A 27,876-nucleotide genomic window follows, 5' to 3' on the forward strand; every position below is an offset into this window, starting at 1 on the left:
TCAAAAAAAACATAATGGAGGATCCAGACCAGTGAATCCTGAATGTGGTCACACTCTAACATGTCTTGAGGGTTCATAGGTTCTTCACTGGAAAGGACTCTAAATCAGGCTGTCAGCAGAGTTCTCAGGATAGGTGCAGGCTGTACAGCTGAAAGGAATCCGTGGCTGTTGTATTCAGAACTGGGTTAAGTGCCCTACTGATGCCTTTTCTTCATTCTGAATGGGTTGAATGATTTCCATTCCTTACCAAACCCAGCTCACATTGTACATCTTGTGGGTGGCAACTCTTGAGGGGCTTGTTCCTTTGCTACTGCAGAATGCCAATATGTTGTCATTGAACATTGCTTGCATGTTTTGGAAAACCATTGTTTGGGGTCCATACAGGGGAGTTCTCTGTTTTTACTGTTGAGTTGACAGCACTTGCAATACAAAGTGTTGCCTTTTGTGCTTTCCTCACTCTCAGTATTGTTAGTTAAGGTAATGGCCATTTGAATGAAACCTTGCAGCAAAAGGATTTCCATGATATTCTTCATGTTTCACTGTCGCAGTCATCATATTTGGGTTATCTGTTTGCATTAACCCTCAGTCAGCCTGATTATCAAAGTCTTGGGTCCTGCGTTGGTTGCTGTCTCATCTTCTGTGACATCAGATAGTCAGGGATATAAAGCATGCAGCCGACGCCATTACATCCGTCTTTCTTGCCGTGCGGTGCCCAAAGCAGAAGTAGTTTGCAAGTGCTGGTCGGCCGACTCCTGAAATTTTCGTTTTCGAGTTTCAGAACCGAAGTCTTCAACTAAAGCTAAGTACCCCATTGGGGAAACTTTTTCTTGCTCTAAACCGATGTCAGTAAAAGTCAATAATTGTATTTCTTGTGGAAAGCAAATACCTCACAAAGATTTTCATTCGTACTGTATTCCTTGCCTAGGCCCTGACCATGACGTACCTCGCTGTCGGTTTTGTGCCTTATTTAAGCAACAAAGTATTCGTCATTGGTATATTTATGCTTCTAAATATTTTGGTACTTGGTTCAATTATCTAGGTATGTCTTTGGTAAGCCATCCGACTACCGACATTGTGAAAAAAAGAAAAGATAAAGACAGACCGCCTAGATCCAAAGCTGCCGATGACACTTCTCCTAAGCCAGTCGCCAGTTCGCCGGTACTCAGTGAGGCGCTTTCGCAGCCCCTGATACCTGCTACTGAGACCCATTCAGAGTCAGGTATACCGCAAGATGCTTCAACTGTGGATGTTTCTACCTTGGATGGGTCCGTAGCCACTGTGCAGGCACCGGCTTCTGAGGGTGTATTCAAGCCTACTGACTTGCATATTAAACTGACGCCATCTTCTTCAAGGCCTAAAACTTGAACTATGCCTAGAAAATGCCCAGACCGCATGGTCAGGCCTCTATGCCCAAAAAACAGTTCTCTGCAGTGCCCTTTGGCTTATCTACTGCGCCCAGGGTATTCACAAAGTGCCTAGCTCCAGTCATTGCATTTTGCAGGCAAAGAAATATTCAAATATACCCATACCTGGACGATTGTCTAATTCAGGCAGAAAGCCAGGACATACTTTTGAATCCTCTGACATTTGTACAAAAGGTGCTAACTTGTCTGGGGTACACCATAAACAAAAAGAAATCACATCTGGTACCCTGTCAACAAATTATATTCCTGGGAGCAAGCTTGAACACAACTTCCCAGATGGATTTCCTCACGCCAGAGAAACAAATTAATTTGACAACTTACTTCAAACTAATGGCCACAAAAACCCTGCTATATCTGCAAGGCAAATACTGCAAGCCTTGGGGTTCATGGCTTCCTGCATTCTACTAATTCCATATGCAAGACTGCATATGAGGAAATTACAGTGGTATCTAAAAAGCCTATGGTGTCAACATTCTCAGATTCTAGAAGCAATAATTCCTATCATACCTTGCCTACGGTTAGAGTTCATTTGGTGGGCAGAGGCCTGCCATCAAAACAAGGGACTACCATTCACTCTACCCCCTGCCGCCCAAACCCTAACAACAGGCGCATCAGACTATGCATGGGTGGCTCACCTGGCAGGGAAGTGCATTCAGGGCAAATGCCAAGTCAGATTCACCTGCATATCAATCAGAAAGAAATGTTAGCTGTACAGAATGCTCGGACAACCTTCAAGGACCACATTCTTCCAGGACAATTAATGGTAAAGATGGACAAACACCACTGTTATGTGATACATAAACAAGCAGGGGGGCATACCCATTCTTACCCCCTCTGCAGACTAGCCATGGCTCTGTGGAACACAGTCTTGAGTTACCAAGTGCATCTACAGGCTCAGTTCCTGCCAGGAAACCTAAATACACTGGCAGACGAACTAAGCAGAAATCTCCTGGACCCACACAAGTGGAAACTTGAACCAAAGACTTTCAACATGTTGATAAGCAAATGGGGGAGCCCAGATATAGACCTGCTTGACTCCCTCCTGAACTACCAATTGTACAAATTCTGCACAAGGACTTCCCACAAACAAGCTTGGAAAATGGATGCTTTGTCCTTCAGCTGGAAAAATCTATTAGTTTTTGCCTTTCCTTCTCTGTCTCTCCTCTCCAAAGTACTACTAAAGATCAAACAGGACTAACCAAGGACTATTCTAATTACACCAGACTGACCACGCCAACACTGGTGTATACCCCCTCTTGCGCAGTTTGTCACTGCTGGCTCCATGGCACATGCCTCAGACCCCTACCCTGCTATCACAGCACCCTGAACCTGGCAGCCTGGTTAATTACCTAATCTCTCTGTTACCATCTCTCAGTAAACAAGTGTTGGATGTAATTTTGGAGGCAAGGAGGCCTAGTACTAGAAAATCTTAAGCTGAAAAAATGGAAAAGATTCTGTGCCTGGAACCATACTCAAGGGATGGGGCACAGCAGCACCCAGTTTACCTCAGACAGTTCAATACTTAACTGAGATGCTTCACAAGGGCCTTTCTTTTTCCTCCATCAAAATTCACGCCTCGGCCATTTCAGCTCATTACAACACAGAACCACCCCTCTTCTCTCATCCACTGCTCAAGCAGTTCCTCAGAGGGGCCAAAAACATAAGACCACCCAGCAGAGCCCCACCTTCAGCCTGGGACCTTAACTTTGTATTGAAAAAAAAACTCACTCTTCCTCCTTTTGAGCCAGCTGCAAGTGCAGAGTTAAATTTCTTTTCTTGGAAAACAGCCTTCCTTTTAGCAATTACTCCAGCAAGAAGGGTATCTGAATTACTGGCCCTTATGGCAGTGGAGCCTTTCATCATCTTTCATGCGGACAGGCTGTCCCCCAGAACCAATCCCTCTTTCATGCCCAAGGTGGTATCCAGTGTGGCGCTTAATCAGTCCGTTCATTTGCCAACCTTCTTTTCTAATCCACAGAACAAAGGGGAACGGATACTTCACTCCTTAGATGTCCACAGACCACTTCGATTTTACTTGGACAGGACTAAACCTCAAAGGAAATCTGAACAACTGCTGGTGGCATTTGCTACAGGGGCAGAGGGGAAGGCTATTTCAAAGTAAACCATTTCTAAATGGATAAGCCATTGCATTCATTTCTGCTATAAGCACCATGGAAAACCTATCCCCCAGAGGATCAGACCTCACTCCACCAGGGCTGCATCTATCTCTACAGCCTTTCTCAGAGGCATCCCTACCAGGGACATCCTAGAAGCTGCTACCTGGAGTTCTGTACGTACTTTCACCAAGCATTACCATTTACCAATTTTCTCTAAATACAGAGCTGGCTTTGCCACTGCAGTCTTGCAGGGTCTTTGAGCTGGTCGTAATGCTATCTAAATTCTTCCTCCCACCCTTAGCTTTGGAAATCTACCCAAATGTGATGACTGCAACAGTGAAACACGAAGAACATAGTACAGTTGTGTACACTTACCATAAATGTAGATGTTCGAGTGCATTAACTGTTGCAGTCCTGGTTACCCTCCCTCCAGCCCCCTGACTTCTTTTGGCTATACCTGTACTCTCCTTTACTATGCTTAAAAGCTTTTTTGGTGTATTTGCTTTTTTGTTGGAGGGTATAACCTTGTATGTATATATATATATATATATATATATATATATATATATATATATATATATATATACATGTATAATTGCTTCCCATTATGGGGGGCACCTGACATCTGGGTCTAGAAAAACTGATGTAATGGCGTCGGCTGCATGCTTTATACCCCTGACTACCTGACATCACGGAAGATGAGACCGCAACCGACGCAGGACCCAAGACTTTGATAAACAAGCCGACTGAGGGATATTGCAAGCAGATAACCCAAATGTGATGACTGCAACAGTGAATACACTCGAACATCTACATTTTTGGTAAGTGTACACAACTGTACTTTTCTCCTTCCATGATTACTGAGACTTGGTAGCTTCATCCAGGTACTCAATAGAAAGCGTCACTTTTGTAAGTGTTTCTGGGACATCACCATATACACAAGTTCTCACTGATTCCTTCTCACAAAGTAGCCTTCATAGATTCAGAGCTAGACAATTCCAGTGCAGGTACTTTTTGTCCATGGTGAGAGTCCAAGAAGTATTGACTTGGGTGGCCTTGCTTGTGACACAGCAGATGGTCCAGGCTTGGACCTTTCAATACTTGATGGCTGCCACGTTTGGTGGTGGTTACATGAATGAAAGTGAAAGTGTTGCAATGGCTTGTGTATCAGTAGCTGTAGAGCCCATCACATACATATAGATTTTCCTTTGCTGCTAGATCCCTGTTGCAAGGCCGTAGCATGGTGTACAGTTCTCACCAGCCTTTTTGGTAAGATTTACATTCTAGCAGCTGAGACCATTTGCAGACCCTGAAGACAGCTGCTTTGCTGGGTGGAAACCTTATTTAATGCCTCATTGGGTTGGAGACCTCATCTCAGTACCCTCATGATCAAGCTTCATTATATGTTCAAAACTGCAATCACTGCTATAGTAGCCTAAGCTGTATGTGTTGTATCTTATATAGGATATAACAGCTGGTCACCTTCCAGAGCTTAAGGGCACCTTCACCTCTCTCAAACTGTTAGCCAGCTTGAGTTGAGTTGACTAAAATCAGGTTTGGGAGACGAGCCCTTCAGAGCTTACCTGCCACTCAGAAGAGTGCTCCTTTGCGGGCTTCAGAGCATCGACAGTCAGCTACCATTCTTTCATTACAGGCAAATAAGTTCCCTTGGGGCGACCTCCCACTTTTCTCAGAAAACTCACTTTCTCTGAATGTGTTTTTTACCATCTCATGACTTATACTTTTAAACGGGAGTGCACTTCTTACTTCTGTGGTAAAAAGTTGTTTAACACTACTTTATATGTGGAGAAACTGTTAATGTGAAGTTGTTCAATCTCGCCGTTCATTCTTCACTGATGGGTTCGGAGCCGATCCTTGGCTCTGACACGGGCTCTTAGCAAAGCTCAAAGTTTACCAGTAGCTCGAGACCAAGCCCCTTATCCCATGATGCACTGCTGGAATTACCCCCAGATCTAGTTTGCCGCAGCACTGATCTCTTGGTTTCCAGCGTTGCTCGAGACTTTTTGTGGGATAATTCTGCATATTAGCAAGTTTTTTTTCGTTTCTTCTTATATATATATATATTCTTAGATATATTTAGACTGTTGCTTAGAAGTGTTCCCCTTTCCCTTCATAGCTTTTGCTTCTAGCCACATTATTCGTGACTTTTTTGCTTCTTGGCCCTTGGCCTGTAGTTAGTTTATATTAAAATTTCTATATTTTATATATATATATATATATATATATATATATATATATATATATATATATATAAAACTAGAGTGGCCCCTTTGGGCTTTTGTTTGTGATACTGTGCGTGTGCTATTTTTTTTGGTAATAGCAGTTGTTGATAGTTCTCCATAGTTTTGATAGTTTTTATATATATATATATATATATATATATATATATATATATATATATATATATATATATATATATATATCTTATGTCTGAAGATAAAGAAAAACACCCAAAGTCTGGTTTTAAAAAATGTCCAGACTGCAGACAGAAAATGTCAGTGACTGATGCACATGTTCACTGTGTTTATTGTTTGGGTGAGGTGCACCTTCAGGAGGCCTGCAGTATTTGCCACTCCTTTTCTGCTAGGGTGCTTGCTGAGAGGAAGAGGAAACTTCTAGATCGAGGTCTCCTTAAGCACTCTTTTGTGGAAGCTTTGTCTGACCAGAATGGGGCCAGCAAATCTTCCTCCAAGTCTAAGGCAAAAAAATCAAAAAAAGTGGAATATACTGTGACTTCGGCTCCACAGCCTTCAGAGCCGACAGGCTGTTCTTTTCGTAGCCAGGACCTTGGCTTGGAACCGGTCTCAGAGACTCCCTCTTCTCCACTTCTCCAGTCAGCACCATCTGTGCTTTCTTCCAGGTCCTCGGTTAGCCTTTTGGATTTGGACATGGATCGACTGGTACAGAAGCTGTTATCGGCATCAGGCCTAGCTAAATTGCTGTTGGTTCCGACCCGGGCATCGGAACCGAAGACTACACTTCCGGAATTGACTACTACTCCTCCAAGCCGAATCGGTCCTTTGGAGCCGGAGGAGGCCAACTTGATTGTAGAACCCTTGGAGCCGACGGCTGCTCCAGTGTCGTCGGCTCCATCTTTTCGGATGTCCTCTGCGCCGACTGGGGACTCTAGGAGCAGACACTCCCCTGTCCAATCCAGGGAGGATAGTCACACTGACTTGTCCGTGCCGACTCTTCCTCTCTGGGCTTCGGCTCGGGTGAGCTCGACTCCTACCTCGGGCTCGGAGCCCATGGCATTGGTGCGGAAGGGGATTGCAGTCCCTTCGAGTCTGTTGACTCCTCATCGAAGCCGTGATGCTTTCGGAGCCATGAGACAAGTGTTGTCTCCAAAGACTTCCTCATCACCAGGTTTGGCCTCTTCATCCCTTAAAGTGCTTGTTTCCACTTCTGCTACTATCGGTCACCCCAAGTGTAGTGGTCCAGAGCCTCAGGTAGCCCCACTGGGTGCTCCCTGCTCTTCTGAGACTTCCCCAGAGGTTCCCACTGAGGAAGTCCCCAGAAAGAGACTGTGCAAGAGGAGGCACTTGGACTCCCCACAGGAGTCATTGACATCTGACACTGACTTGGATGAGTCAGAAGGGTCCCCTCGATCCCCCTCTGAGGACATCTCCTTTGCGGAGATACTCGATATCCTTAGGCAGAGGGGTGATTGGCAGTTTAAAAGCCCTACTGAGGATGAGTCGGTTCTTCTGAAGGCTTTTGGGTCTCAACCTTCCACCTCCTGAGTGTCTCCACCCCATGATGAACTTATGCAATTGGTCTCTCGTAGGGCATGGGAGTCGCCGGAGTCCATGGAGCCTGTCCCTCGGAGGCCTAATAAATTTGAGTTCCTGTTGATGCCATGCTGGTGGCGGCAGCCACCAAGAAGGAATTGTCTGAAACTTCTGCGTCTATCCATCCTCCTAGAGTCTCCAGGATCATGGATAGATATGGGAAACGCATGTTCACTTCAGCAACTTTCACTCTTCGATCACTGAATTATCTGACCCATTTCACCAGACTGCAAAGAGATCTTCTTAAGGATCTGGAAAACTCTCTTCAGGCTACTGTAGCTGCAGGCGTCTCTGACAAAGTTTCTGCCCAGCTTGCTACCCTTCATTTCATTGTGAACTCGTCCATGCGCCTCATATATGCAGCGGATGGTTTGAGTAGGGCTGCAGGTACAGGGATTCCTCTTCGCAGGCATGCCTGGATGCACCTCTCTTCCTTTGCGGAGCCTTTAAAGTCTTCATTTGTAAACACCCCATTTAATGGCTCATCCTTGTTTGGGCCAAAGGTAAAGGAAACATTGACCAGGTGTGAACAGGAGAGAAAGACTCTGCCATAGGAGTCTGTTTTTCCACCCCTACTCAGCCTTATCCCAAAGGGGAGGGAAGATGTGGTTCCGGAAAGCCCAATGAGTCCTTCAGGACACACGTGGAGAACCCTTTCCTCCAGGGGCAGAGGGGGTAATAATGGAAGACGCCGCCCTCGCCAGGGTGACAGAGATCAGTTCTCTGGCCAACCCTACCAGCGCTTCTGAGAGGAGGCCCAACTGTCCTGCTCTGGAGGCAGTCGGGGGTCACTTATCTTTGCACCCAGAAGCCTCGCTAGATATTACAAATGACAGATGGTACAAAGCATCATTTCCAGAGGGTATTCCATACTGTTCTCCTCTCTAGCCCTTCCCTTCAAGAGAATCCCGGACGTTCCACCCAGTTACAGGGAACAAGCAACCACAGAGATCCACAAGTTGCTAGAAAAAAAAGAGAGTCATCCAGCCAGTCCCAGCAGACCAAACAGGATTTGTAACTTACTCAAGATTCTTTTTGGTTCCAAGGAAAACAGGGGACTGGAGACCCATTTTGGATCTCAGCAGACTAAACCAATTTGTGCAAAAAGAGAAGTTTTGGATGGTCACACTTCAGTCCATACTTCCCTTTTTAGGGAAGGACAATTGGATGTGCTTGATCGATCTCAAGGATGCATACTACCACATAAAAATGGCCAGACCATCCCGAGATCATCTGCGCTTCCGGCTGGGAGCCAGTCACTACCAGTTTTGAGCCCTGCCCTTTGGTCTCACTACAGCCCCCAGAGTGTTTACCAAATGTATGGCAATGGTCACGGCTCACCTGAGGTGTCTAGGATTCCAGGTGTTTCCGTACCTAGACGATTGGCTTCTTACCTCCATCACCAGGCATCAACTAATTCAGGCAACAGAATCCACTCTGACACTCTGCAACCACTTGGGCATTACGGTCAACTTCAGAAAGTCTGCCTTGTCGCCATCGCAGCATATCGTCTTTATAGGGGCAGAGTCAGGCACTTCAATCACCACTCTGTCTTCCAGTCAAAAGGGTATTAATTCTTTGCCAACACATCACTTTATTGGTGTCAAAGAACAGAGATCCAGCCGCAGAGGTCTTGAAAGTACTAGGGTTGATGGCGGCAGCAATTTTAGCCATTCCATTGGTGAGGATGCATATGCGGATTCTTCAGTGGTTCCTGTGCCCTCAATGGTCTTACCAGGAATTGCCAATGAACCATATGATTCTGACTACAAACGCTTGCAAGAGAGATCTTCAGTGGTGGTTGACGTCTCTATATGTCACAATAGGATGCCCCTTTGTACTCCCCCCTCCAGTAGTCACTGTGACCACTGATGCTTCCTTGATAGGGTGGAGGGGGGGGGGCATTTTCAGGGAAAGACTGCCCAAGGCACATGGACAGATCAAGAGTCACATTTGCATATCAATGTTCTAGAGATGAGAGTGGTACTTCTGGCGTTGCAGTACTTTCAGGACTCTCTTCCTCTAGGGACAATTGCCATACAGACAGACAACATGTCAACGGTCTGGTATTTGAACAAACAGGGCGGGACCAAGTCTTACCCCCTTTGTCGAGAAGCCCTCAGAGTTTGGCAGTGGGCTATGTCATCCCAGCACTTTCTGTTGGCAACGCACATCCCGGGGAGATCCAACGTGATAGCGGACAAGCTGAGCAGGGCAATTTTGTGGCCACACGAATGGTCCCTCAAACAAGAGATTGTGGACAGGATTTTCCGCAAATGGGGCCAGCCTTGCTGCAATCTTTTTGCCAGCCACATCAACATCCAATGCAGAAGCTACTTTGCCCTGATACCCCCTCCGGGAGAACCCCTGAGGGATGCACTCGTACACGATTGGCCCCCGGGTCTCCTCTGTGCATTTCCCCCAATTCCGCTGATACCCAGGTTTTTACAGAAAGGAAAGTCACTGGGAAGGACTGTCATTCTTATAGTCCCACATTGGCCTCAGCAGATTTAGTTTCCATTTCTTTACCATCATCTCTTGGAGGATCTATGGATCCTGGACCCAGTTCCAGACCTTCTGACACATCCGTCAGGGGACCTCCATCCTTCCTTGCAGTCACTGAAGCTGACTGCTTGGCTGCTCCAGTTCCCCGTATAGCCAGGCTTCATAATCTTTCGTATGACACAAGTCAAATTTTGTTGGCCTCCCATAAACCTTCCACCAGAAAATTGTATCGTAGTAAGTGGAAGAGATTTTCCATTTGGGCTTCTAACAATTACAGTGATGCTTGCCAAGCTCCATTGTCATCCATACTAGAATTCTTGAATAAGATTTTTCATGAAGGAGCGGCAGCTGCTACAGTTTGGGTCCAGTTAGCAGCTATATCTAATTTTCATCTTGGTATTAATGGGCTCAATATTATGCAACACCAGTTATCCAAGGCTTTTATTGAAGGTACCTTTCACATGAGACCTCCAGTGAAGACTCCTTATTCTCCCTGGAGCTTGAATTTCATGCTATCCCTTATTGTCCTTCCTCCCTTTGAACCAGCATCACATAGTCAGCTCAAGTTTCTGTCATGGAAAACTATTTTTCTAGTGGCCATTACTTCTGCTTGCAGAGTGTCAGAGCTTCAGGTGTTATCTATCAAACCCCCCTATATGATTTTTCACCCTGACAGAGTATCCCTTAGGACTAACCCTTCCTTTTTGCCTAAAGTATGTTCTGAGCCAAACATCAATCAAGTTATTGAGTTGCCCATTTTTTTCCCCCAACCATACCAGCAAATTAGAATACATGCTGCACAAACTTGATGTTCATAGACCGCTTAGATGATATCTGGATAGAACAAAAGACATCAGAAAGTCAGACCAGCTTTTTGTTTCATTCTCTGAAGCCAGAAAAGGTAGCCCAGTGGCTAAAACAACCCTTTCTAAGTGGATTTCAGATTGTATCACTTACACTTATTCATCTGCCAAATAGGTCTTTGTTGCATAAAGTGAAGGCGCATTCAACCAGAGCAGTTTATACTTCGGCCTTTCAAGCCAAGTTACCCTTGATAACATCTGTGCTGCAGCCACTTGGTCTAAGTCTCACACTTTTATCACTCATTACAAAGTGGATAAGGTCTCCAGGGGCAGGGCTTCCTTTGGTTCTACGGTCCTGTAAAATGTACTCCCGTGAGCCACCCAGGATTTAGGGTGCTAGAGACACTACCCTTCAGTGAAGAATGAACGGCGAGATTGAGCAACTTCACATAAAGAAGTTATGTACTCACCATAACGTTTGCTTGAATCAAGAGCAGCGATCATAGTTTTTGAAGATCACGCTGGATCACCTGTAGTTACTTAGCTATCCAGCTCTGTTTTGATTTGTGTAATGGTGCAAGTCGAGTTTATGTAAAATTGTTTTACATTTGCTTTATGTATATATAAATTAGTAGATAAATGTCTTGGAAGGGAATAACATGGCTTTAAGGCAAACTACTAATCTTGTTCCTTCTCTAGGGACAAATACAAGTAACTGAAGCAAACTTATCCCAGGCCATGCATGAACTTGAACAGCTGAGGATTCAGGTTGCAGATCTGAAAGCAGAAACTGCCAGGCAAGCTGACGAACTTTGTGCACAAGAAATGCAGAGACGGAAGCTGCATAACATTATCCAGGAATTGAAGGTGGGAATAGCTGAGTAGTAACAAATTAAGAATACTGTCCTGGTATTCAGTGGTGTCTTTGAGATCCTAATGCATTAGTTCTGTATAGACATTTGAACAAGTTGATTTACTGATAGTTAATATGTAACTGTAACTTTCCAGGTATTGCTGGATAATCGGGATTAATGATTCCTGTCGAAGTATATGTGTATGTATTCCAACTGTACTATTTGAAGCTAAAAAAAAGGTATTTACTTGTCTAAAATTTGGAAAGTTAAAGTATTAATTATTACTTACTCATTTGTCAAACAGTTAAAGGAAACATTCTTTGCAGTATAAAGTATCCATGCAAGCACTTCCAGGCAAAATTCCTAAATCATCTAGATTTTGTTTCATATTTGGGGATCATTCATATGCCCCCCCCCCTTTTTTTTTTTTTTTGTGATTCGCATGTCTGATCTCACTTCCAATCTTTTCTGTCCTCTTCTGATAGATTTCTATAGATCTGATGTTGTCCATTTCCATCTGATTCAACAAATGGGAACTCCTATCCGATCTTGGCACTGCCAAATATGTGGATCAGAGGCTCTAACTCTCTTCCCTACCCATAAGCTCGCTCTGCCTCTCGCTGAATACCTTAGATCCTCTATGCTGCCTGAACTGAATGGTGGTTTGATTATAGGTGCTTTGATCTCCACTTCTTAGTAAAAAATGAATACAAATTTTTTCACTTTTCTTATTTTCTAGCTTAGGCTAACTTTACCTTTTCCTGCCCTTGTTGTAGCTACTAAAAAATTTAGTAAGAAATCTTCTCTCTATTCTAGTCAGATTTTGTACTTTAGTGGATAGACCCTTTAAGGTCATATCCTTTCGGTATTCTGTGTTTTTGGGGCTTAAAAGTTTGTAGTAATTAGATACTTGTAATTAGTAGTACTGTTTGTCCTGTAGTATATTGTTGTGCTGTATAATTCCTCATTTTCCAGTATGTCTGATAGCTTCAAAACGTGTTCCCAGTGTGGCCATAAAATACCCCCACAGGACCCCAGCACCCTATGCGTTTGGGAGTGGCCCAGTTGGACACTAATTTTCAGGCCTGTGCCTCCTTTGGATACAAGGCCCTTCAAAGTCATAAAGACAAGTTGGTTTTAAAAGGTCTTTTGCCTTCTCAGCAAGGATCATCTCCTTCATCTGCATCTGCTAAGATGGTTGAAAAGTTTGAGATGACTGTAAGCTAGCAGTAGTCAGAGTCCCCAAGTAAATTAACCATCCTATAAGAAAGTTTGTCCCAAATGTATAACTAGTACCAAAATCATTAACTGAAATTAAATGCTAAAAAAATACATTATTATATAATTTGGGAAGTCATCTGCCACAGGGAACTACCACATTGTGACAATGCCCCCCCCCCCTGAGTTGACCTATTTCAGAATTTGGGAATTTGTTGGCAGTGACCTAACTTTTGACAAGTGTGTCTGTTGTAAGAACATTCTTCTATATTGCACAGCTTATAAACAAAGGGATTGTGTCTAGATCTGGGGATATAATTGTCTCCCTTCACTCAGCCCTCATTAGGCACAACATTAAATGTAATGACCCCTTTGACGTGCATCTTTTCCAGACACATGGCAACAACTGGAACACCCACAGAGATACCTTACTAAAAGGGTACAAGGCCTAAACGTGTCCTACACAGACCAACTCTAAGCCCCGTCACTGTACTTTGTATCGTACAGACTGCTAAGAGATGACCTATGTCTGGCATACAAAGCATCCTTCAACCTATTACTGATAGATTTTTTTGTATTTCAGCAAGTCAAATAGCATCAGAGATACTGGTTGTAGAGATCTAAACCTCTTCTGCAACAGGGACAGAATGGTTTGGAGGGACAGGTATATCTCTCAGAGGATACTGCTTCTGTGGACCAGACTCCCCATCCAGTTTGTGAAAATCCTGCATTTTTTGCATCTATAGCAAGTTAGTCTTTTCTTTAGATCCTGTTTACTCATTGTATTAAGTACTGTTTGGGTCATTTTCTGATACTTTGTTTTCTAACTGTTAGCATGCTTCACGTGTTAGAAATAATTGCTGAAATACCGAAATGTATACATGGATTCATATTACTGCCAGAAAAATGTATTATCTGAAGTAGTTAACTTCATTTTATCTGCAACCTGTGTGTATTTGGATCCAAGCCGGCAACTTGTCGAGCATCTGCTCCAAGCTCCTCCCCCTTACTCATAACCCATCACATCTCCTACCTTCCCCATTTGCCTGAGTGTTCCCCACCTTTAAGTTCAGTGTAGCGTGTGCACTGGGTTTAATCTCAGGGCCTTAAAAGAAAGGAAGGCCAAACTGGTTGCAAAGGGCCTTCTACCTGTTTCCTCTTTAGATGCAACGGCCTCGGCTCCGCCAGCAGTTGCTCAACCCCTCCCCCTCCCCCCCTCAGGCTGGGACTCAACCTCCCACTAGACCTGTTGAAGGGGAGGCTAAAGGAAAGTATAAGAGGAATAAGAATAGAGATAAGAGAAGGGGATAGGCCCTGCAAGCAGTCCCCAGAGCAGGAGCTCTTCCCTAGCCTGCCTTCCAAAGTGTCCAGACCTAAATCTCCTCGGCTCCACTCCCCGAGGTTCTCCCCAGAGCCCTTGGATCTGAGGCCTTCATTGAGGTTGTCGCAAAGACCAGCCAGATCAGAGTCTGTCACCTTCCTGTGCTCGACTCAGAGTCTATCAGAGTTGGATATGGACAGGATGAGGAGGAGGTTTATTTGGACCCAAATCCAAATGGGAGTCTTGCCAGGCTCCTCTCCCTTTGGAGAGGGGGGCCTCCATGCCCTTCTTTCATCCAATTTCTCCTTCCCTGATCTGGGCAGCGGTTTCGGGATTTATGGATCCGAGGATCCTTGGAGCTTGGGAGTTTGGCGGTGATTACCTTGAGTTCCTCTGATCAGACCAGTTCGGATCCAAGCAACTCTCGCGGCCCAGGACTGGGAGTCTGTTCCAAAGGGATGGAGGTGTCTTCGGCTCCGACCCTGTCTTATCTGAGCCATTCCTTCGGAACCCTGGCTACTCTTGCCTCAGCCCCAATCCTCAAGGCAGACCCAGGGAGAACTTCCTCCTTGTTGGGTGCTAAGGAGGTACGCTCTCCACTGGCGTTCGACGTGGTGGAGAGGGTTCTCTCCCAAAGATCGAGACCTCAGCCTATTTCCTTTGATTCCGCCCAGGCTCCCTTGGATTCGGTTACGACTCTCTTCAGCTTGTCCCAGGGACAGCCCGTGCTAGAAGAACCCCACCACCACAGTGACTCACGAGTCCTCTTCAGTGTGTCCCACTGAAGAGGGTCCATGTAAGCACACGTGTAAAAGGAGGCACCTGGACTGCCCCGAGTCCTTGACAAAAGACACTGATTTAGATGAAGGAAAAGGTTTACCCAGGTCACCTCCCGAGTATGTCTCCTTTGGAGACATCATAGAGATCCTCCACCAGAAGGGAGGTTGGTCAGCCCCAAAACCTTCTACTTATGAGTCTGTGTCCTGGAGGCCTTTGGCATGGACCCATCTACATCCTGGGTATCGCCTCCTACGGATCCCTTAGTGGATCTTATCACCACGCGGGCATGGAAGGCGCCCGACACCATAGAGCCAATACCAAAATGCCCGGACACAATTCTCTCTCCACTCTCGGACAGACAAGCCTGGTACAAAGGATCCTAGGTGGATGCTATGGTGGTTGCAGCAGCCACCAAGAGGGAACTGGCACAAGAGAGTTCCTCTGTCCACCCTCCGGACAAGGAGTACAGAGCAGTGGATCGGTTTGGGAAGCGAGTGTTTTCTTCAGCGACGTTTTCCATTCGAGCGATGAATTATTTGGCACACGTCATACAACTGCAACGAGACGTAGTCATGGTGTTCGCTGAGTTGCCCCCATAGTCTTTGTCATCGGACAAGCATCGACTCTCAAATCAGTATCGAACACGTCCATGCGTCTCCTTTCCCATGCCACAGAAGGAGCGGCGAGGGCGGATGAGACCGGCGTAGCTATGAGGCTGCACACTTTGCTCAGACTGTTAATTCGTGGAAGGCTTCTTTCACAAATGCTCCTTTTGATGGTTCTTCCCTTTCTGGGAAGACCGAGCGTGACACTCTGGTCCAGAGCGAAAAGGATGGGAAGACTTTGTCTGCCGTCAGTCTGCTTCTCTAGCCCTCAAGGATCCTTTTCTAGGAATCAGAAGGGGCAAAAGAAGATGTGGTTCCAAAAATCACAGTTTTCCCAGGAGACTCGGGACAACTCGTCCCATAGAGGCCGAGGGGAACAAGACCGACGCTGCCCCAGAGGTGGGGGGGGTGAGGAACTTTGGGTCTAGGGAGACCTTGGACAGGAAAAAAAGAAAAAACTAAGCCAGCAACCAGTGAGCCATGATATAGTAAGTAGTTTATTAAAAACTACTGAAACAACATAAAAAGCTTTTGAAACAGGACAGGCCCACACAGCAGCCCTGAGGGGTTGGCCCAACTGTCCTACTCTGGAGACAGTCGAGGGAAGATTATCATTGCACCCAACGGCTTGGGAGTCTATAACTGCAGACCGTTGGGTGCTTCAAATAATATCCAGAGGCTACATCATCCTGTTCGTTACCCTTCCAGTCCAGCCAAAGTGCCTCCCAGATGTTCCACCCGCTCAAAGGAAGGCGGCAGCGCTAAAGGTTTCCAAGCTGTTTCGCAAACGAGCATTGAACCGGTCCCCCCAAATCAATCTGGATCAGGCATTTACTCCAGGTTCTTTTTTGTGCCAAAAAAGACGGGGGGACCTCAGGCCCATTTTGTACCTGTCAACCCTGAACCTGGCTGTAGCCAAGCAGAAATTCCGGATGGTCACCCTACAGTCCATTCTACCTTATCTTGGAGAATGCGACTGGATGTGCTCATAGACCTCCAGAACGCTTACTACCACATCAAGATTCGCAGAAGTTCCAGGAGATTACTTTGCTTCTGGCTGGGAGCCAATCATTTCCAGTTCAGAGCCCTACTCTTCTGTCTCACCTCAGCCCCCAGGGTGTTTACCAAGGTAATGGCAGTCATAGCGGCTCACCTGAGGCTTCTGGGCATTCAGGTATTTCCTTACCTAGACGATTGGCTCCTCGCTGCTTCCACCAAGCGTCTTCTTTGTATGGCCAGAGACTCCTTCCATCATCTTGCAATCCAGCTAGGGATTACTATCAATGTTCCCAAGTCCCTCTTGGACTTTATCGGGGCATGGTTGGACACCCTCCAATTGAAAGTCTTCCTAACTCTAGACAGGGTCCAGAGCCTACGGGCCCATATATCAGTGATCCTTGGCCCCAGGCTACCAAAGGCAGGCGACGTTCTCTGAGCCCTAAGCTCTTTGCCCACAGCAATCTCGATCCTTCCCTGTGCACATCTTGACATGCGTGTTCTTCAGTGGACTCTGGCAGTACAGTGGTCTTGGCTAGATCTCCCCATGGACTATCCAATTCAAATCAGCAAAACCTGCACGACTTCGCTTCTCTGGTGGCTCCAATCGCCAGAGATCTTAGCAGGACAGCCATTCATTTCACCCACAGCCCAAGCCACAGTGACCATGGACGCCTCCCAGCTTGGGGTGGGGGGGCATTATTTGGGGAGGACGGTCCAAGACGCGTGTTCCAGACCGAGACCAGATTGCATATCAATGTTCTGGAGATGAGAGCAGTGCTTTTAGCGTTGCAAGCCTTTCACACTGTTCTTCCCCCGGGGACGATTGCAGTTCAGTCAGACAACATGTCGGTTGTCTGGTGCATCAACAAACAGGGGGGAACCAGATATTACCCTCTCTGCCATAAAGTCATAAGAGTGTGGGAGTGGGCGATATCCACCAGTCGATTTCTGATCGTAACACACATCCCAGGATGCACCAACATTTTAGCAGATATATTGAGTCTGGCTATTCTAACGCTATACGAGTAGTCTCTGAAACAATCGATAGTGGAGGAGATCTTCCTTGCGTGGGGTCAGCCTTGTGATCTCTTCGCAGCTCCTTCCATCGCAAAGTGCAGCGAGTTCTTCACTCTTATCCCTTCACCAGTGGTTCCCCCCTAGAGATGCTCTAGTCCATGCTTGGCCTCCCGGGCTGCTGTATGCTTATCGCCCATTACCTCTCATTCCGAAGTTTCTTCAGAAAGCTTGCTGACTGGGGTGCAAAGTGTTCCTCATTGCCCTGTTCTGACCTCATCAAGTGTGGTTCCCCTTCCTCTGGTCTCATGTTCTAGCTCCTCCTTGGATTCTGGATCCTTGCCTGGATCTCATCTCTCATCCCTCAGGCACATGTCCACCCAACCTGGACAGCCTCAAGCTGACGGTTTGGTTGCTCCAGTTCTCTTGATTGCCAGGACTCCCGGTCCGTCATCTTCAGTAAAAACTATTCTGGTGGCATCCCACAAGGCTTCCACTAGGAAGATTTACTGCAGCAAATGGCAACTATCCTGTATTTGGGCTTCTCAGATGAATCTAGATCCCTTTACAGCCTCAGTTCCTGCAGCGTTGGATTTTTTAGCCAATATATCCCAACACTGAGCTAGTTCCTCTACGGTGAAAGTGCAACTGACAGCCATCTCAAATTTCCATGTCGACGAAAACTTGAATGCTCTGACTTCTTCGAGACTGTGTAAGGCTTTTCTTAAAGGCACCTGTCTTTTACGTCCCCCGATTTAAAGACTCTGTTCCTCCTTGGGGACCTTACCTTGGTTCTGCAGGCATTAATTGCTCCTCCCTTTGAACGTGCAGCATCAGTAGATTTGAAGATGTTCATCGTGTTTCACTGTTGCAGTCATTACATTTGGGGTAATCTGCTGGCAGGTTGCCCTCAATCGGCCTGAATATCAAAGTCTTGGGTCCTGCGTCGGTTGCTGTCTCCTCTTCCATGACGTCAGGTCGTCAGGGGTATAAAACATGCAGCTGACGCCATTTTATTCAGTCTTTCTTGCCGCGCGGTGCCAGAAGCAGTTCGCAAGTGCCGGTCGGCTGACTCCTGAAATTTTCACATTCGAGTTTCAGAACCGAAGTCTTCAATTAAAGCTAAGTACCCCACTGGGGAAACTTTTTCTTGCTCCTTGCCGATGTCAGTAAAAGTTAATAATTGCATTACTTGTGGGAAGCAAATACCTCATAAGGATTTTCATTTGTATTGTATTCCTTGCCTAGGGCCCAGATCATAACGTGCCTTGCAGTCGGTTTTGTGCTAGATTTAACCAACGCACTATTAAGCTTCGGTATATCTTTGCTTCAAAATATTTTGGATCTAGATTTAATTACCCTGAAATGTCGTCTGATAGCAATCCGACTACCGGAGTTTACAAAAAACGCAAAGAAAAGGACAGAGACAGAGCGTCGAGGTCCAAAACCGATTAAGCATCTCCTAAGCCAGTCGCCGGTACTCAAGGAGGCGCTTTCGCAGCCCCTGATACCTGCTACTTTTGAGTCGCAGGCCTCTACCAAGACCCATGTGGAGTCCGGTATGCCGCGAGATTCTCAAAGTATTGAACCCGCGGATGTCTCTCCCTCGGATGGGTCCAGAGCCACTGAGCAGGCACCGGCTTCTGAGGGTGTTTTCAGGTCTCAACATTTCTATATAAAACCGATGCCAGCTTCAAAAACAAAGACAACTTCTAAGTCTAAAAAACTTGACGCATGAGCCACGTGCCACGTATGCCTAAAAAACAGATGATCAAAATGGCTGAAGACTTAGTTATCTTGATCAGGCCCCCCCTGGCTAAGAGGCCTAGGCAAGGCACTGATTATGAATCTTCAGATCAGGTTTCTATTTCTTCTGATTCCTCTTGTGATCAGGAATTTTCTATACCACCCTATGAGGATTCAGATGCTGAAGAATTTATTCCATCTGCATCTCCTCCTGAGGATTATTCTTTTGGAGAAACCTTGTATACTTTAAGGGAACATTTTCATTGGGAGAGGCAGGATTTCTCCGAATCAAAAGAGAGACTTAGGGATTTCTTCCTTCTTCCCCAGCATAGGCCTTTGGCTATACCTCCTGTATTAGACATTGTTGATGTGTTTGCGGAATCGAGCATGGCTCCTGATTCCCTACCTCCGGCTCCCAGTAAGCCAGACAGATATTACAGGGTTCCTGACTCCCACAGATTTTTATTCAAAAATCCTGCTGCTGACCCTGAAACTATCTCACAGGGTCCCAAAGGTGTAAAGGCCTCAACAGCCAAGAATCCTACCCCCTCTGATAGAGATTCCAGGGAGCTGGATAGATGGGGAAAGAAGGTTTATACGTCTGCAACCTTGGCAATTAGGGCCTTAAACTGCCAGTTTCATATGCTTAAATATCGACAGCATGTTATGGGCTTATTGAAACAGAAAATGTTTATTTCTGATTGTGTGGAAAATAAAGAATTACAGGAATTATTGCATGCAGCAGAACAGGTTGGAAAGCATACTTTACAATGTGGTTTTGATTCCCTGGAGGCCTCTTGCAGGGCCGCAGTTACTGGATCTGTGATTAGAAGGCATGCCTGGCTCAAGGAGCAAAATCTGTTTGATCATGTTAAAGCTAAATTGGTGAATGCACCTTTACAGCATGATACTCTGTTTGGTAATAAGGCAGAAGAGGTTTTAAAGAAAATGGAAGACACAGCTAAATCTATGCAAACTGTAAAAGATTTCTTACAAGTGCAGCCACCCTGATTCAGTAGGCACTGGCCTACTAAAAATTGGTCCTTTCCTGTGTCCAACAGAGCCTCACAAGGCAAATCCAGGCTCTCAAAAGGCTCTAGATACCAATCACAGGATTCTTACAGGTCAGAGCAATGGGGTGCCTCTACCTCCAAATCTGGAGGAAACAAAGCACAACCTTACAGTAACCAGTCTCAATGACTTCCCCCTACCACCACCAAGCACTTATCTGTTGGCAGCCCCCTTGGGGGTAAAATTAGCACTTCATGCTCAAAACTGGCAGTTAATAACCCAGGACAAGTGGGTATTAAACATAGTATCCCAGGGGTACAGATTTCATTTCCATACTTTGCCAATTCCAAACGGTTGGCCAGATCTGCCACAAAATCAATGGACAGAGGCTCAGAAACAAGTTACGTCCCTCATGGATATGGGGGTGATTCAACCAGAACAGGAGAAAGGACAAGGTTTTTATTCAAGACTGTTCCTGGTACCCAGAAAAGACCATGCCTGGCGTCCAATACTGGACTTCTCGATTTTGAACACATTCTTGGAATCCCAAAATTCAAAATGCTGACTTTACAACAGCTACTGCCCATGGTGGGCAAAAACGTTTGGTTAGTGACTCGACTTAAAAGAGGCTTACCTGCATATCCCAATAAGGGAATTGTGCAGAAGATACTTCCGCTTGAAGGCAGGTTTTATGCATTGCCAATTCTCTGCACTGCCCTTTGGCTTATCTACTGCACCCAGGGTCTTTACAAAGTGCCTGGCACCAGTAATTGCATTTTGCCGACAAAGAAGCATACAAATCTATCCTTACTTGGACGACTGCCTCATTCAAGCAGAAAACATCTGGCGTTTGTAAAAAGGCTTCTAACATGCCCAGGGTGCACAATAAATGAAAAGAAATCACAACTGGTACCCTCTCAAAAAATTACATTCCTGGGTGCAAGCTTGAATACAACTGCCCAGATGGCTTACCTTACGCCAGACAAACAAAGGCAACTGACTATATACTTAAAACAGATGGCAACAAAAGCCCAGTTATCTGCAAGACAAATTCTGCAGGCTTTGAGGTTCATGGCATACTGCATTCTACCTAATTCCATATGCAAGACTGCATATGAGGAAACTACCATGGTATCTAAAAAGTGTATGGAGTCAATATTGTCAGTCTGGAAACAGATTCCTCTCATTCCCTGCCTACAACAGGAGTTTCTTTGGTGGGCAGAGACATGTCACCAGAGCAAGGGACGGTCTTTCACTCTACCCCCTGCCACCAAACCCTAACTACAGACGCATCAGATTGTTTGGGGGTCCCACCTGGCGGGGAGATGCAATCAGGGCATATGGAGCCCAAAACAAATGCTTCTGCATATCAAACAAAAGAGATGCTAGCTGTTCAGAATGCCCTGACAGCCTTCTAGGGCTTGCTTCATTCAGGACAACTACTGATAGACGGACAACACCACGGTTATGTGGTACATAAATAAGCAAGGGGGTACACATTCCTACCCCCTTTGCAGACTAGCCATGGCATTGTGGAACACAGCCTTGACCTACCAAGTACATCTTCAAGCTCGATTCCTGCCAGGAAAACAAAATACTCTGGCAGACGACCTAAGCAGAAATCTTATGTACCCTCACGAGTGGATCCACAAGTCTTCAGCATGATAACAGAGAAATGGGGGATCCCAGATATAGATCTATTTGTCTCTCCCCAAAATTATCAACTGGACAAATTCTGCACAAGGACTTATCACAGACAAGCATGGAAACTGGATCCCCTATCCTTCAGTTGGAAAAACCTATCAGTCTATGCCTTTCCTCCTCTGCCTCTTCTCCTCAAGGTCTTACTAAAGGTCAGACAGGAAAAAACAAAAATGATCTTAATTGCCCCGGACTGGCCTCATCAGCACTGGTACCCAATTCTAAGGAATATGTCTCAACTCCCTCCTTGGTACTTGCCTCAAATACCTCATCTACTGTCCCAGCAGAGCAATCAAATTGTGTACACACAGCTCCAAACTCTGAACATGGCAGTATGGCTGCTCATGCAATTATTCAAACACCACCTCTCAGTAAATCTGTGATGGATGTCATTTTGGAAGCCAGAAGGCCTAGTAATAGAAAATCTTATGCTGATAAATGGAAGAGATTCTGTGCTTGGAACCAAGCACAAGGAACAGCAAAGCCAAATATTCTTCAGATTTTACAATACTTGACTGAGATGCTTGACAAGGGCCTATCTTTTTCTTCAATAAAAATCCATGCCTCTGCCATCTCGGCTCATTACAACACGGAGCCTCCCATCTTTTCTTATCCTCTACTAAAACAGTATCTTAGAGGGGCCAAAAATTTAAGGCCTCCCAGAAGATCACCAACTCCTGCATAGGACCTCAATTTTGTGCTGGAAAAACTCACCCTGCCTCCTTTTGAACCAACAGCTACTGTGGATATAAAGTTTTTCTCTTGGAAAACAGCTTTCCTTTTGGCAATCACTTCAGCCAGAAGGGTTTCAGAACTACAGGCCCTCATGGCTGTGGAGCCTTTTATTACATTTTACCCGGACAGGGTGTCCCTCAGGAACAATCCTTCCTTTATGCCTAAGGTGGTATCCAGTGTGGCTCTTAACCAAATTATTCACCTGCCAACTTTTTACCCAAATCCACAGAACAAGGGGGAGCGGATTTTGCATTCCTTGGACGTACACAGACAACTAAGACTCTACTTAAACAGGACCAAATCTCTAAGGAAGTCTGAGCAACTACTGGTGGCATTTGCTGCAGGATCAGAGGGGAAGGCTATATCAAAGCAGACTATTTCTAAGTGGATAAGGCACTGCATTCGTTTCTGCTACTTGCATCATGGTAAACCAGTGCCCAAGGGAATCAGGTCGCATTCCACCAGGGCTGCCTCTACCTCTGCGGCTTTTCTCAGAGGAGTTCCAACCAAAGACATTCTAGAAGCTGCTGCTTGGAGCTCTGTGCATACTTTTACAAAGCATCATCATTTGCCTCTCTTCTCTAAGTCCAGAGCAGGCTTTGCCACTGCAGTTCTGCAGGGCCTTATAGCCGCTACTAATGTTATTTAGCTCCATCCTCCCATCCATAGCTTTGGGATTCTACCCAAATGTAATGACTGCAACAGTGAAACACGAAGAACATATTACAGTTGTGTGCACTTACCATAAATGTAGATGTTCGAGTGTATTCACTGTTGCAGTCCGGGTTACCCACCATCCCCCTTTTTTTAGAACGTCTCTTTCCTTCACTATATTCTAAAGCCTTTGTGGTGCATTTGCTTTTAGATGAAGGTAAAGTTTATGTTGCTAACAGTGCATTTACTTATATATTACTGTTTATTTATGCATATTTATATATGTATATATATTTTTGCTCCCCATTTGGGAGGCACCTGACATCTGGGGCAAGAAAAACTGAAGAAAATGGCGTTGGCTGCATGTTTTATATACCCCTGACATCATGGAATAGGAGACAGCAACCAACACAGGACCCAAGACACTGATATTCAGGCCGACTGAGGGCAACCTGCCAGCAGATTACCTCAAATGTAATGACTGCAACAGTGAATACACTCGAACATCTACATCTATGGTAAGTGTACATAACTGTACTTTCTTATCCTGGAAGACAGTCTTCCTAGTGGCCATTATGTCAGCTAGGAGGGTTTCTGAGATTCAAGCTTTGTCTGCCATGCCCCCTTACTTGATCTTCCATAGGGACAGGGTCTCGCTCTACACGAATCCTTCCTTCTTACCAAAAGTAGCTTCTGAATCAAACATTAACCAGACTATTAACTTGCCTGATTTCTTTCCAAATTTTCAGAACATGGGGGAATATAAGCTGCATTTGCTAGATGTTCATAGACAGCTTCGTTTTTATTTACACAGAACAAAGCCCTTTTGTAAATCTGACCAGTTATTCGTGTCCTCTAAACCCTTTCTGGGCAAAGCCATCTCCAAGGTTTCCTTAGCTAGATGGGATTACACAATGTATTTTGCAAATTTATAAGAACAATGGTCTGTCCCCGCCTGGTCCTGTTAAAGTCATTCTACCAGATCTATGGCGACTTCTGCTGCTTTTTGGTCTAGGGTTTCACTGGATGATGATTGTGCGACAGCAACTTGGGCAAGGTCACATACCTTCATTTCTCATAAGCTAAATTTGATCTCCAGAGGGAGAGCATCCTTCGGCTCTGCTGTGCTCAGGAATATCCTTCCATGAGGGCCTCCCAGGAGTTTTAGTAAATGGGGACTCTGTCCCACAGGTTGCAGATAAGATGAAGTCAACTACTTTAGATAAAGAAGTTATGTGCTCACTATAACATTCCATCTGAGTAGTTACACTTCATTTGTCTGCAACCGTCCCGCCCTCCTGCCCCCGAACCTGTTCAAGGTTTGTGATAAAAATTGAGTCACTGACTGAGTAGTGGCAAACTCGATCTGAGGGAAGGTAGGAGATGTGATGGGTTATTGGTAAGGGGAGGAGCTTGGAGCTCAGAGCAGATGCTTGAAAAGTTGCATATATGAATCCTGTGAAACGCGTTAAAGCATAGAGCCTGATCAGCAGAACTGCTTGCTTTAATGACTTTGCAGATTGTGTTTAGGTTTAAAAGTAGCAACAACCCCAGTTAGGGGTAATTCCTGTATATAGGGCTGTAACAACGCCAGAACTGGAATTTTCTATATATAGAATTGTAAGGTTTTTACAAAATGGTGCTCTTAGGCATAGAAGGCAGAGTTCATCTGTAGTTGTATGACAGGGGTTTTGATTCATTCATTCATTCGTTCATTTAATAAAAAGCTCAGTCTATTGAAAGACTGTTGTTGCAGGTTCAAAATACTGAAAACAGCTTGCATTTAAGGGAATGAGAGTTTGCCCTTTTTCTACTGTTGTGGCTTCTTGGAGTTTGTATATACAAGTTGGGGGTACAGTTCCCCTATATGGAGAGCACAGTGGGGCTTCCCCCTTCCATAAAATATTTTTCCATTTTCTTATATTTTGTTTTTTTGTGGGTTTCAATATCTTGAATTTTTGATCAAATGACGTAAATTTGGGTAACAGAACATCTGATACTGTTTCTTAATGAGGCACTTTAAATTGCATTAAACTAGCAGTGCCTACAGATGGATATGTTTCAGCATCTGCCAAGACTAATGGCATCCTTGAGACGAAAAATGCGAGGATGTTAAAAGTCCAAGGCTATTTTTATTGCTCTTTTTTTTCTTGTATTTGTGAAGTTTAGAGAGTATACAAAAGGAGCCAGACAATCCAGTTGCTGTAAGCCGTAGTTGTATACCGAGAAGTTGAAAATGTCAACATCAATTTAGCTTTCTACAAAGGAAGAACTTTTCTTAAAATATAAATGTCTTGAGTTTCTGGTTCCCATAAGAAGGGAGATCTGCCAGAAGAAGATTAAGTATTTTTTGGTGCTGCGGTAGCATTGTCGCCTCACAGTTAGACATTGCCCGTTCGATTCTCAGTTAGAGCGTCTTCTGTGTGGCGACATGCGTGAATGGGCGTTCCTTCGTTGAAGGTTGTGCATTAGGCCCGGCAAGCCAGCATGTAAAAATCAACTGCCAATCATTAGCGGACCGGAGTTCCGCTGTGGCAACCCCTAACCGGGAAAAGCCAAGAGAGACAAAAAACTGAGACTAACAAGCTCATTTAATAAAATAAGATCAAAAGTCAGGCAAAAGCTTCTATCTTCAGGGAAGTTTTGCAAAGTAATATTTCACGTTAACCATGAGAAGGTTGCTTTTCACCACTGCAAATGCAGGATGATCTAGAAAATGGCCACTGATCCTCCTCTGTGCACAGAAGGTTTGGTAATGAAAAAGTGGACTTTTTCCTGGGTTTGAACTATTACGACTGAAGCAGTGGGTACATGTAAGTGAATACAAATTTTTAATTGTAATAAGAAGTCTGATTCTTTGCATGAGAAATTTATACTAAAACAGTAGAAAGCATGCCATTTGCTTTTGCTGTGATAGTGCTGTGAAGTCTACAAGTGACCAAAATAACACTTTTATATTATAGTGCTATTATATTAATTTAGTTTATTCCACTTTTTTGCTTATAACTGTTAAAGGGTAGTAACTTCATAAAATAAGTGTTCTTGCTTGTATCACTGTGACCTGAATGTTGTCTTATAGTTACAAAAAATATTGTCTCTTACTGCAAAGTATTACCTCATTTCTAGGACTGAGAATTACAGCAATACATCATTTTAGGGTGCAACTGCAACAGAAGTCACTGTTTCTATAAAAGGTTTATACTAACAGTAGTCTCCACCTGTGGCTTAGACAGCACCCTGATTATGGCTCAGGTGACCAAAGTTAGAGTAGCAGCTTGAGGACTTGATGGCACAAAAGACCTGGAATAGCTGCAGATAAACGGGCCAAGTGTAACAAATGTACCTGACCAAATTTCCTTCCTTTGCGCTTGTATCCAAGTGATACAAACTTTGTATCCAAATACAGGCGACCCCGTATTACTTTAAAGTAAAAATATATTTAAGTGATACCAAATTCAATAGTTTTTGGTTAATTGAACAACACAAAACGCTTTTCGTTTCCAAAAATTCAAAAACTTTTTTAAACAACTTCTACTCCACCCCTTTTCCTCTTTTTATAGTGGTCGTGACATCACATCTCCTTAAAGGTACAAGACAACTTAGGTACAATGTACTTTTACAGTGTCAAAGTTGTTCGTTATTATACAACATGTCATCAAAAAAAAATCAAGTAAAATGAAGCTTTTTCTATCCATCTTTAGATCATCTAACATAAAAAAACTTCACAATCAAGTGAAAACTTTGCATTTCAATCACGAAGCTTAATACAATATGTAGGCTCTGTAATGCAAGTGCGCTCTACGCTACTTGTGTTTGTACCAGTACATGCATACTAGAACGCTTATGTTAAAAGCAACCCTAACAATTTTGAATTTATGTATTTAAAAATCCTTGTCAGAACTTAGGCATGATGTTTCAGAGTGGGGGATATCCACTGGATTTGGTCTACGATCTGACCAATCTGTTGTATAATAACGAACAACTTTGACACTGTAAAAGTACATTGTACCTAAGTTGTCTTGTACCTTTAAGGAGATGTAATGTCACGACCACTATAAAAAGAGGAAAAGAGGAGGAGTACAAGTTGTTTAAAAAAGTTTTTGAATTTTTGGAAACGAAAAGCGTTTTATTTGTGTTGTTTAATTAACCAAAAACTATTGAAGGTTGGTATCGCTTAAATTATATATTTTATTTATTTATTTATTTATTTATTTCAGTTTGATTACCAGGGAAGTCCACTGGGCCAGAATGTGCCCATTTTCAGTGGAGGCCCGGGGAGAAAAGCTCCATAAGAAACACAGTTAGAGGTTACAAAAAATGCCAAATGCAAAGGTAAAATACATGTATGAATTCATACAAAACAGGTATAGTAAAAGAATAAATTGTCATTGTACATGCAATGAGACAAAGGCTGCAGGTTTTTACATTCAGAGCAATAAGAATCCATTGTCAAGAAATAGGCATCCGTGATTACTGGATAGTTGCGTTATATACATGCTAGGAGTTGAGAGAGAAATTGAATGATAAGAAGGTAATGGATTAGGTTTGTGCAAGGTAAATAGAAAAGGAGAGGAAGT

The 27,876-nt window shown here is 44.4% G+C and overlaps 1 protein-coding gene across 3 annotated transcripts in view; it reads left to right on the top strand.

Annotated features, from left to right (window-relative positions):
* The window catches only part of KIFC1 (kinesin family member C1), a gene marked incomplete in the record, with an annotated part of 1,304,428 nt that overhangs the window by 793,475 nt on the left and 483,077 nt on the right, over positions 1-27,876 (top strand). For all 3 annotated transcript variants that reach the window (XM_044083556.1, XM_044083558.1, XM_044083557.1), the window contains 1 exon segment: positions 11,361-11,528. In XM_044083556.1, coding sequence (XP_043939491.1) covers positions 11,361-11,528 — 168 coding nt within the window.

Source organism: Protopterus annectens, chromosome 9.part0 (genome assembly GCF_019279795.1).
Source record: "Protopterus annectens isolate FY-2018-M chromosome 9.part0, PAN1.0, whole genome shotgun sequence".
Lineage (NCBI taxonomy): Eukaryota > Metazoa > Chordata > Ceratodontiformes > Protopteridae > Protopterus > Protopterus annectens.